The sequence below is a fragment of the Aethalodelphis obliquidens genome, unplaced genomic scaffold (genome assembly GCF_003676395.1).
Source record: "Aethalodelphis obliquidens isolate GAN/ISIS:26980383/991018 unplaced genomic scaffold, ASM367639v1 scaffold16, whole genome shotgun sequence".
NCBI classification, from domain to species: Eukaryota; Metazoa; Chordata; class Mammalia; order Artiodactyla; family Delphinidae; genus Aethalodelphis; species Aethalodelphis obliquidens.
In genome coordinates, this window is record NW_020837960.1 from 11,220,895 (window position 1) to 11,233,393 (window position 12,499).

The 12,499-nt window shown below is 41.7% G+C and overlaps 1 protein-coding gene across 9 annotated transcripts in view; it reads right to left on the reverse strand.

Moving 5' to 3' along the window:
• The window catches only part of ENOX1 (ecto-NOX disulfide-thiol exchanger 1), a 611,692-nt gene that overhangs the window by 37,057 nt on the left and 562,136 nt on the right, over positions 1-12,499 (reverse strand). For all 9 annotated transcript variants that reach the window (XM_027116194.1, XM_027116191.1, XM_027116190.1 and 6 more), the window contains one exon: positions 117-219. In XM_027116194.1, the coding sequence (XP_026971995.1) occupies positions 117-219 (103 nt within the window). The remainder of the gene's footprint in view (positions 1-116; positions 220-12,499) is intronic.

Here is a 12,499-nt window from a genome sequence, read left to right on the forward strand (position 1 = left end):
TCCTACCTCTGACAAAGCTTTTAAATCATTAACAAGTTGGAGGTGAATTACTTAAATACTGTGTAAGTGAATTATTACCTACGAGAGAACAGATGAGGAAAACAGAATTTCCTTACCGATCAGCAGAGCTTCTTTCTCTGATTTTAAGCCTTGGCTTCTTTTCTCAATATTGTTCTCTCGGTCTTGGTTGACCAATGCGACTGTCAACACATTAATTTCCTATAAAGTTAAAAAACAAAAACATATAGGTGTTTATGTAGATTCTGTGCATTCCAACAAAAGCCACCAGGTCTTTTAAACTCTATAAAAGAGGTCATCACGTCCATTTATAACTGAAGATCAACTTTTATAAGTGATTGATCTATTTGCCCAAGAGTAGAAAAGTAATTCTAAAACTTAGCCTCCTAGCTACTGCTCCCAGCAAACTAAGTAACTCTTTGCAAAAGTGGCACATTTTGTGCAGTTATCTTACGTTTTTAATCCATGTTTTGATAAAACTGTTAGCAACAACGATTTGACTTTAGCTACTTTAACAAAGTTTTTATTTCAAATATGAAAAAATTTCCTGAAAAGCATATACAGACTCATTTATAATACTATGCAAGTAATTTGTGTGAGTGTGTGGGGAAACAGGGCCTATTGGGAAGGTGAGATAGAACTGTTGTTAGGAGTGTTTAAGGTGAGTAAGTCTATGTCCTTATATGTAACTGCAAAAGGTTGAAAAAGCAAAGGTTGGTAAATCGTTTTCTCTGGAAACTAGAAATGAAGAATTGTACAACAAGCCAGTATGTGAAACATTGAGGCTCGACTATTTTTAGTTCTTTTAGTATTATTATTATTATTCTTTTGCTGTACGCGGGCCTCTCACTGTTGTGGCCTCTCCCGTTGCGGAGCACAGGCTCAGCGGCCATGGCTCACGGGCCCAGCTGCTCCGCGGCATGTGGGATCCTCCCGGACCGGGGCACGAACCCGTGTCCCCTGCATCGCCAGGCGGACTCTCAACCACTGCGCCACGAGGGAAGCCCTCTTTTAGTATTTTTAATTTAAAAACAGAGAAAAAGATTTAACTCATATTCTCCCAGACTTGATATTAGGACTCAAAATGGAGAATGATTTAATAGGAGATCAAATTTAATGATCAGAGACTTGCATATATGGGATGGTAGAATCATTAGGGTAGTGGAATCTCATTGGAGGGAAATTTCTCACTTAAGATAGGCCTTAAATAAGGACTAGCACATTGGACAAAGAGTTAAGGATACTGTTTCCATTAGATGATAAGGACTCTGTCAGAAGGACAAAGGGTAGGTAGGGAGGGACAAAGGACAACTTAGATGGTTTGTCGGGTGTTCCCAGGACAGGAACTGGTTACAGGATAGATATTTAGCTAGTTTATATAAATTAACAAAGTTGGCCAGATAAAAGAATATAGGAAGTTATTGGGAGCATTTTGAGCATGTAAAGATTCTACCTGAAGGCATTCAAATTAAGACTGGTCCAAGGCAAGTCGAGCCAGTTAGACTTAAAAGGTCACTAGAAAGATGCTCTTATACTTCTAAAAAGGGATCTTGGGAAGCAGTCCCAGTAGAAACACAATCCAGAACTTGAAAACAACAAACCCAAAGGTGTATGCAGACGGGATCAGAATATTTTATAAAGAGAAGTCACAGGGAATTCCTTCTGTGATGAAATAACATATGGATGTGTTTTAAGGGCTTGAAGAGGTACAGGAGGAAATAGAGCAGAAGGGGAACTCTCATTTCCATTATAGTCAAAGGTGTGTCCGAGCCTGTAAACAAGAGACGTGGGTCTTTAACACCATTTAGTGAAGTGGACCAACTTGTGACCATTCAGAAGCGTTACTACTGACTAAGCGTCCTAGAGCCTAAGCCTGCCTCAGGCATGATATAAAAGCTCAGACCCTTCAGAAAGAGACAGACAAATACCATATGATATCACTTAGCTGTGGAATCTAAAATATGACACAAATGAACTTATCTACGAAACAGACTCACAGACACAGAGATCAGACTTGTCGTTGCCAAGGGGGAAGGGAGGAACTGGGGGAGGGGTGGAGTGGGAGTTTGGGATTAGCAGATGCAAACCGTTATTTATGGGATGGATAAACAACGATCTCCTACTGTATAGCACAGGGAACTATATTCAATATCCTGTGATAAACCATAATGGAAAAGAATATGAAAAAGAATGTGTGTGCGTATGTGTGTGTGTGTGTGTGTGTGTGTGTGTGTATATATATACACACACACACACATATACATATATATATGTATAATGGAAGCACTTTGCTGTACAGCAAAAATTAACATTGTAAGTCAACTATACTTTAATAAAATAATTTTTTTTAAAAGTTCACACTATTGCTGACAGAGTCACAGAATTAATGAGATGGGTGAATGCTTTTCTTATACATTTTGCCAGAGACATAATTTAAAGTTAATATGGGTGTGTTTTAAGGGTTAGAAGACAGGACAGTAGTTTTAGATAGCCACTTGACGTGCCGTGCTTTTATCTTTTTCCACTGTAACAAAAAAGGCGAGGAGTATTGTAATGACTCATGACTCACTGGTTCCTTAGAAAAGTAAAGTTAATTTGATTTGTCTGTATTTGTAGTAGAGTTGTTTAATTTAACAAGAGAATTACAGTTATTAGCAGGTGGCGAGTTTGGGGTTGTCTTCAAAGTAGATACAAGCGATATCCGTACCCTCTTTTTGTGTTTTCATTTAGCTAAATTATCATCCAATGTCTGTCAAAAGAGCTGCATCATTATAACTGGTTAAAGGGAGTACACAGAGAGAAGGTGGAACTAAATAATTCCCCAAGTCAAACCCTTCTTGCGTTTAAGCCAAGCCTATTTTTACTTTCAGCCACTCAGTAAATATTTATGCTGCATACATATATTACATGCCTACCACATGCCAAGGAATGCTACGTTTTAAATGATACTGAGTCTAAAAGTGGCAAGAGGTGCATGCTTACCAGCAAGCAATTCTTATAAAATGTCTAAGAAAGCTTACAGGAAATGTCAGTAGATGGAGCTGGAGAAGTAGGTGGACCGGGATAAGGAGCTTGGAGTTTACCTGGAAGGCTTAATGAGTGAAGAGTGTTCAACACAGGAGTTACATGAACAATTCTGCATTTTAGGATACTGGTTTGCAGGAGGTGGAAGTGGGGGCAGGGATGCCAGGTTAGAGCCTATTGCAATTGTCTATTTAATTCTGACCTTTTTATAACGAGGGTAGAACCCAAGTCAGTGATGTGCAGAGGGCGAAACATAAGAGATATTTAAGAGGTAGAACTAAAAAAAATCTGATGACCTGGTGGATGAGGAAAATGTTGAGAATGACTCAGTGCCTCCGCGAAAAGGAAAACAAGAGAAAGAAGCAAGTATGGGTGAAGATAATTTGTCCAAATGGGAACTTAAGGTTTCTATGACATATTGTCAAGATATCTGAGAGAAAGTAGGATCCACGGGTTTTTGAACTTCGAAGCAAGGCCCTGACAGCTCTTTTATGGCCCATTTCTCAAGTTAGTGTTTGCAGCACACAACCCTGATGTCTCCTTCTGGGACAAAGAAAAGGCTTGCTTATTGCTTGATATAAAAGAGATGGCTCCCTCAAGCTCACTGTTCCTCTCCTGTAACGTAATCCACTGTACGTTCAGGCTTCCATCTGGGCCCCTCTATGGGGGCATGATCAGCCTGTAAGATCCGTGAGGATGAAGCTGGTGAAGCCAGGACCACTGTCTTGGGAGCACAGGATAGAACCTCAAATGGACATCTGCCAAAACCGTCTCTGAGAAGAACCCATCACAAAAGGGACAAATTGACCACGTGGGAGCACATTTTCAAGGATATCAGAGGATATCTAGTTTGTGCTTCATCTCTAACTCTATAAATCCATGCTTCAAGTCTAAGTCCTGGTCCTACCTTAAGAGTTTCACCTTCTCTACCCAGAATGTTCCAACTTATCTCTTCAGTAATTGGGGAATACCTTTTACTGGGATGTTGGATCGTAAGTTAGAAAGACTTTGCCCCTTTCTTAAAAACTTCACTGTTCTTTTGACTCATTCCTACCCCAAATCTCTGGAATATAGAAGGAAACTTTCATCATTAGAAACGTAAAATTAGTAGACTCTTTATCTTTTATCACATACACATCCTTTATCCTGATAGTTGTAATATGTCCTGAAGAATTACGTGTCTACTGGTGAAGGTGTTCCAGGTGCTTAGAGATTGCAAACTGGATGTGGATCAGTGCAGATGGAGGTTATTAAGGACAAATTGTTAATGGTGTACAATGTATACAGTAGGGAGGAAACATTAGGATGGGGATCAAGAGTTTCCGCACAGTGAGATCAATAGGATTATGAAATAGTATTCCAAAGGAAGTGGTGAGAACACCATTCACTTGACACAGTAAAAAGCACTGCAGACTAGAAAATGCACAATAAGTAACAATTCTGCACTTGGCAGGAGAATGAACAAGGTTATCTAATAAATCTTTTCTCAGTCTACCTTTTAACTCTAATTTCTGTGATACTTAGAAGGAATCATTAAAAGGCTGGAAGAAGAGGTTTTTCAATATCTGAAACTAGATATCATGCAGGTTTTTTTTAGACTTCTTAAAGGTTAAGCTACTCAAAGGCAGAAAATTTCCCCTCGAAGAGTCCTTGTCAATTACTTTAAGAAATGGTCAAAGTAGTTTATCCATTTAGAAAAGCTCTTTTTAAATAACTTACTGAGCTAGAACTGTGCTTTGCTGTTGTTCTGTTTTTGTTCCCCTACACCTACCCAAGCCCCTAAGAACCAAGAATACGGTTTCTTCAGCCTGATAAAAGCCTTTCGTTCTTCCTTTCACTTCGTTATTCCTGTGACCTGCTTAACTTTAGTGCTATTTGCTTTCTGCTGCAAAGCCTCTCGGATACATGGTGCATACCCACTGTATCGCCTGTCTCACCACCTGAAACCTCAGCTTTCTCATTAATCACCCGATGAAACTATCCTTTGAAAGATTTTCAGTGACTATTTTCTCAGTCTTCGTACCATGTGATATTTGACATCACTGACTCTGCCCCCTTAAACCGTCTGCCTCATTTGCTTCTGTTACATAAGAAGTCCTGGTCTTTTTCCTCCTGATTTTTTATCTCATCTTCATTGGTTTTTTTCTTCCTTCTGCGGGCCCAGTACACATGGATAAGAAGGTTACTTTCTCCTTTTATCCTCTAACTTTGGTACTTTTGCCAAAGCTCAGTCACCACTTTTTCTTCTCTGTTTCCTTTGATCAGAGTTCTTTCATTCTCACGGGTTCCACTATCGTCACACTTAACTCTTTAACTTCTGTTCCTTATCACCAACTGACCACTGGGTTTGTTTGCTTGAAATGATCATTTTCCATTTCAAATTCAGAATGAGAGGTGGTCATGAGGTGGTAGGGGACATACTACATGCTTAAGTTTTAGCCTTAGCTCTTCCACTAACAGTTAGTTGACCTGGGGCAAGTTACGTAACATCTTTAAGCCTCAGATCAGTCGTCTAAAAATGAGGGTGCTGGGTAGGGTCCACCATCTCTGAATAATGCTTTATGGAACCCCGTCAGCTCTACAGAGGTGACATGGAAGGTCCAAGGAGCGGATCGCTAGAATTCCCACTCCATTCCTACTTGCTTCTGTTTTATAATACAGGACTTCTATTTAAGGCTTCCTTGAAAGGAATGTCCTTATTTTGAAAAATGTGTGAATCCAAGTCCTTCCTGATGTGGTGGTTCTTCTAAACTTCTATAATTTTATGGACAACAATTCACCTCACATGTCAGACTGCATTTTCCTCTAACTTCTGTTTCTACTAGTAGCACCGTCATTCTTCCACTTGCAGGCCTTTGATTCATTCTCCTCTATCCCCTAAGGCCTCTCTAGACTTGAATTCTATCAAGTATCTGTGAAATGTCTCTCATTCCCCTTCCCCATTCCCACTACCAGTGCTCTACTGTCACTTCTCCTCGTTTCTTACTTGGACCACCCCAAGAACCTCCTACCTTGTCTATGCCTTTGGTTTCTTCCTCTTCCAGTCCACCTTACATGATATAACCAGATCAGTTTCTAAAATGCCGCTTTCATCTTGTCAATCTCCAATTTAAAACTCAGATGCTTTCTGATAACCCGTAGGAAAAACTCCGATGCTTTCCAATAATCCATGGGAAAATCAGATTGAGCCTGGCATTCAGGTTCAATCCTACCGATACAGCCTATCTCCTTTAGATGTTCTGTCCAGATACGTTCAGAGAAAGCTCTCTCCTTTTCTTCACCACCTCCTACGTATATTTTTACACATAGCACAAGTCCCGTATCTCTTAAGGGCATTTATTCCAGGCTATTTGTACATTTTCCTTATCTCAGCACATTTCCCCTGTCACTTCTGTGGCAGCTGGCCACTTACACATTTGGAATAAACTGAATCACCTGTGTTTGTTTCCTCAACAAAAGCGCCAACTCCTTTAGGGCACTCACCATATCCAAGCAAGTGAGACAGCAGGCCGAAAGGGATCCGTGTTCTAATTTCACCATTATTTATGTACTAGATAACTTTAGGCAGGGTATCTCTGAACTTTCTTTTACATAAATCATGGATAATAACCTATCCCTACCCCCCGGGGTGCTGTGAAGACCAAATGTCATACGTGACACGGTGCTTTTGAAAACTATAACCTTCCAGGAAGGCATCACTATTATTACGATTGTTACTCACTTTTATTATCCTCAGGACTGAGTGGATACAGCACAGGTACATAATAAATACTTGGGGTACTAAATCTAGGCGAGAATTCTGTATAAGACCCTGACTACAATGATATAAAAACATGTATGCGAAAGTGATAAATTGTCACGGGATTCAAACTGTACATATTGTCTGTTTTCTAAATGTTCTGTGGCACTGTTCTTCTACTGCTATCCTTATACTTTAAAAAGAAATAAAAAGAAGCCTATGACAGGCAGATGCCATGTTGAAGAGCTATATGTAAGCACAGCCGCTAGCTGACTACTTGACCGAGTAACATACCAAACGACATCCTCCCCACACCACACACATATGAAATCTACCCTGTGGCCCTCCAAGGGCTGGCGGGCCCTATAGCTCCTAGTGCAAGGTGAGTGGGGCCGTTGTCAAGGTCCGCATGGTAAAGATTCCTCATGTCACTTCCCGCACCGTCACCACCACACCATAAGGCCTGACTCTTAGACATCACACTCCATGGAATCAAGGGCCCTGTAGACTGTGGTCAAGATGCCAGTTAGCTACTTCGGTCTCCTTTACTCAGAATTTTTTCAGAGTACCCAAAGTAATCCAGCAAGTGACAGGCCAGTCTCCACCAACCTTCAGGGATTCCTCGTAAGATTAGAACCACGGTCGGAGGAGGAAGGGGGATGGGGATACGTCTCACACCTTTCTTTATGAGCCAGTGACTGTCACGCTGCAGGTGCCCAGTGGCTGATAAATGAAGGAACGGCCCACAGACAATGGCCTGGAATAGTGAAAAAAAATGATGGATCTGGACACAGAAGACTGGTTCTAATGGCCACTCGCTGTGTACCCTTGTTTCATGATTCCTGTTTGTAAAGAGGGATTTGAAGCAGATGAGCTCCACAGTGTCTTCTTGCTCCCATGTCTCATCTCTGCTGTGTGCCCTTTTCCCTGACTTGGAGTTTCCCTTCAGAGTAAGGCAGCCAACGTGGTACTGACAAGGTTCACTTATCCTGGATTTCGGTGCCAATAAAATTAGAAGGAAGAGAAGAAGAAGAGGGAGGAAAAAAACATTTAAAAAGCAAATGGATGAGAAAAGGATTGATGAGAATGAGTAACTGAGTAAGCTTCAAAATTTCTTACGGTTCAAGGGAATGCAGGATCTCGGGAATTTTCTGTGGCTTAGAAGTCCCAAGGCCTCACTAATCTTACCAGTTGCTGAAGGTTGGTACTGCCAGTCCTGAGGGTCATGGGTCCCCACCCACCTGTCCCTCTTCTCAGAAGCCTTTGATGTCCAGGGTCTGCAGAGGGGAGCCTCAGAGGCCCAACAGGCTTCAGTCTCAGAGAGACCGTTTGAGAGCAGATGTGTGGAGCGCCGGCCCTCAGCCAACAGTTAGTGATTCATCACAACACTAGCACATTTTACACACTGGGATATGAGCCACCGCATTGGGCTTCAGTTGCTGGACTCAGACCCAGAGTGCATGCATTATGTCCTAAGACAACTCCAAGATTTTCTAAGATTTCCACTTGCAAAGATTAAAATCAGTGAGAACTGGTTATGCATCATAAAAAGGACCCTTTAAGGGCTTCCCTGGTGGCGCAGTGTTTAAGAATCCGCCTGCCAATGCAGGGGACACAGGTTCGAGCCCTGGTCCAGGAAGATCCCACATGCTGCGGAGCAACTAAGCCCGTGCGCCACAGCTATTAAGCCTGCGCTCTAGAGCCCGTGAGCCACAACTACTGAGCCCGTGTGCCACAACTACTGAAGCCCGCGTGCCTAGAGCCTGTGCTCCACAACAAGAGAAGCCACCGCAATGAGAAGCCCGCACACTGCAGTAAAGGGTAGCCCCTGCTGTCCACAACTAAAGGAAGCCCGCTCGCAGCAACAAAGACCCAACGCAGCCAAACATAAATGAAGAAATAAATTTAATTTAAAAAAACCTTTAAAAAAATAAAAAGGACCCTTTAAAAAAGAGAAAACTCACTGTGGTTTAGTTACCAGAGATATCCACGTAAAGCATTTCTCCTGGTGGCTTTCTTTTTAGATCACTCTTGGTTATATTTATTTAATAAACACATATAGTGCTTAATTGGTGCAGGTAGTATTCTAAGAACTTTACAAATATGAGCTCACCCAATCCCCCTAACAGCTCTAGGAGGTCAGTACATTTTACAGATGAGGAAAATGAGGAATGGAGAGGCCAAGGACTTGTCTAAGGTCAGACAACTAGTAAGAAGCAGACTCAGGATGTGAACCGATGCTGTCTCACTCCAGACTCTTAACCGCCATGCTGGGCTGCCTCTCTTGAATGGACTGTAATGTCAGCCTATTACAGTCCTTGTCAACTGAAAAACGCCTGTTGACCACGGGGACGCCATCCTCTTCTGAGGGCTGCCAGCAGTCCGGGCCTCTTGGGGGGCCAGCAGGGGCTCCATACTGGCTGATGAGCGGTGGCTTGGGTGCAATCGTGAACGCAAAGGGGAGCAGAGCAGAAGGGCAGCAGGGGCCTGGTCCAGGAGCAGTGTTAGCTGGGATGGGCCTGGCTCTCTGCTGCTGTTAGGTGGTGACACCTTGTCCTTTGGCCAAGTGTGACTTGTAACCATGGTTACAACAGGCACGCAGTTTGGAAGATGTGTGCAGGGGAAAGCCGAGGTCGAGGCAGCGCTCCAAAGACCAAATGAGGGCCACGGGCAGGACCGGCCAAGCAGATGAAGAGACTCGGGCAGGGGGACTGGGGGAGCCCCAGCTATACCCCAAGTATGTGATAATAAAGCAGAACCACTGAGGTGATGGGATAAAAGAGAAAAGTGGGGGATACAGAAGCCATTCTAAAGGAAGAACGGACAGAGGAAAGAAAAGAATTAAAAACTTTTCAGCAAAGTCTGGACCACTAGCAGAATAATGATGCTAGCCTAGAATCAGAGGTCACAAAGAATGAGAAGTACTGGCTCCAGTATTTCAGAAATACTGGATGTGAGGTCTTGGAAAGGTAGCGCGAAATATGGGTCATAGGCTCAGGATAGCATCTGGGCTGGCAGGGGCTCTCCAGCCCATCTGCCGTCTCTCCCCCATCCCACAGGTAACCGGGGAGTTGTCCTTGCCACCCTCAGAGTGTCTCTGCCTGGTCTTCATGTGCCCGCTCTACCTGCAGTCATTTCTCTACAAAGCGACAGTGTCCTCAGTTGCTAGCACAGTCCCCTGCACGTGGTAAATCTTCAACCAATATTGTTTGAAAGAATAAATGGTAGACTCTCGGTAATATTTGTTGAATGAATCTGTTATTACCCAGAGAGGATAAACTTCATAGGTGAGACCGACGGGCAGTCACAGGATCTGGTCAGTACCCGTGGCTGGGAGTGATTTCCCAGAAGTCTAGGAGGACTACATATAATGGAGAGGGGAAAAAACAATGCAGTCACTTCGGGTATTTTACATTCTTCTGGTCCCTAAATGTATCTGATGTAGCATCATTTTAAAGTAAAATAATTTCTTTATTAACTTTGAGTTTGTATCTATTATTAGTGCTTTCAATATTTTTTTTTTTTTTTTTTTTTTTTGCGGTACACGGGCCTCTCACTGCTGTGGCCTCTCCCGTTGCGGAGCACAGGCTCCGGACACGCAGGCTCAGCGGCCATGGCTCACGGGCTCAGCCGCCCCGCGGCATGTGGGATCCTCCCGGACCGGGGCATGAACCTGTGTCCCCTGCATCGGCAGGCAGACTCTCAACCACTGTGCCACCACGGAAGCCCTTCAATATGTTTTTAAATTAAATATTAACTTTTTTTTGGGAGACCATAATATAAGCTTATAAACTTTTCCCTTTCTTTTCCTGTTTAAAATTTAAGATAATTCTCTAGTTCACGTTTTTTTTTTTTTAACATCTTTATTGGAGTATAATTGCTTTACAATGGTGTGTTAGTTTCTGCTTTATACCAAAGTGAATCAGCTATACATATACATATATCCCCATATCCCCTCCCTCTTGCATCTCCCTCCCACCCTCCCTATCCCACCCCTCTAGGTGGTCACAAAGCACCGAGCTGATCTCCCTGTGTTATGCAGCTGCTTCCCACTAGCTATCTATTTTACGTTTGGTAGTGTATATATGTCCATGCCACGTTAATTCTTAATAATAACGTTTCTTGGTTTTCTCTTTACAAATATATATACTGGCAGAAAACGTACAGAATATAGATTTTAAAAATTAACTGGAATTCTCCTGCTCAGATATAAGCACTATTAACATTCAGATATTTACCTTTCCTATTTTATATATAACCCTCCTCCCACATACTCATATATATAGTATTATGTAATATATATACACACACATGAATGTATATATATATAGTTGTGTGTGTGTATATATATAGTTGTTTAATTCTTATTTGAAAAAACAGGATTATCCCACATATACTTTTAACAAGAGAACCCTGATAGGAAAGAGTAATTCAATTTTGTAATGTTTTCCATTAAAAACTAAGAGCATACTACTGCCTGGATCATAACTTAATTATGGCTATCACAGTTCACACCAAGCTTAAACTATGGTCTCAAGCTGGTGATGAGATGCCTTTCTTTTGGCATAGTTTTGTGACAATCATATTAAATAAAACCTATGTAAAAATGAGAAAAAAATCTTTTGTATTCCTTTAGCTCCATTCATCATTTAAAGTGTAGGTTGTAGTGTTTTATTTTAGTTTTACTATATGCTGCCATAAATGTTGCCAAGTGAAAAAAAATACACTTGATCTCAAAAACAGTTGTGTGTTTCTCTTCAATACGTAAAAAATGGAACCCATACTACTATATCCACACAAGTGAGGCTACCCTTCAGAGCCTGAAAAAGTACTGACATGAAAAATCTCCTTAACCAATAAAAATGGAGCAGCAAACAGAAGAAACTAAAGCGAAATACTTTAAAATGTATGTACGTGCATCCAGAATTAGTCAGTTTGATTCATCTTGTATGATACTGACTCTATTGTGGGTAAAGATTAATTGTATTATGGTGCTCTTGGCATGTTATTTTCCCAGTCCATTTCTCAATATGACATTTCGTATTTTTCTCTGCTACAAAGCACTCACTATCATAACTTTCACCTGCTGAGTTTACGTTACTAATGATAATATTAAAATTCAGAGTCTTTTTGACCTGTACAGAGGTAAATTAGGTCATGAGAATAGACGGGATGCAATCTGATAAATGGGAAAGAGAGACATTTAATTGTTATTAAAGTAAAGTCAAATTTTACAAGGTTTGCCAGCCATACTGTGAGATCTTAGTAAACATTAGATAGTCTCCCCTCCCTAACACACCAAAATCCAATTCTCTCTTCTCACTGCATTCTTGCATATGCCACCTATGAGAAGTAGTCCAAGAACAAAGTGGTCTGGATTGCTATGCATGGTTCATGGTGGATGTAGAATTTGGGGTCCTCTGAATTAAAAAACAGTATGAATAAGGGCAATGATTATAATACTAATCGTTAGCTCTTGCTGAGTGCCTGGTAGATGCCAGGTGTTGGTCCTGCTATTATCCCCATTTTACAGATGATAAAAGCGAGGCACAAATAAGCTAAGTACTTTCCTCAGCTCACATACCTAGAGAGTAGTGGCTGTAAGACCGGGCCCCAGGTAGCCAGACTTTGGAGCTATTAGTCTATACTGCCTTCTGTCCAAGTTACTTCTCAGGGAATCACAACTTCTGGACTTCGTTCAAGCCCCTAATCCCAGGC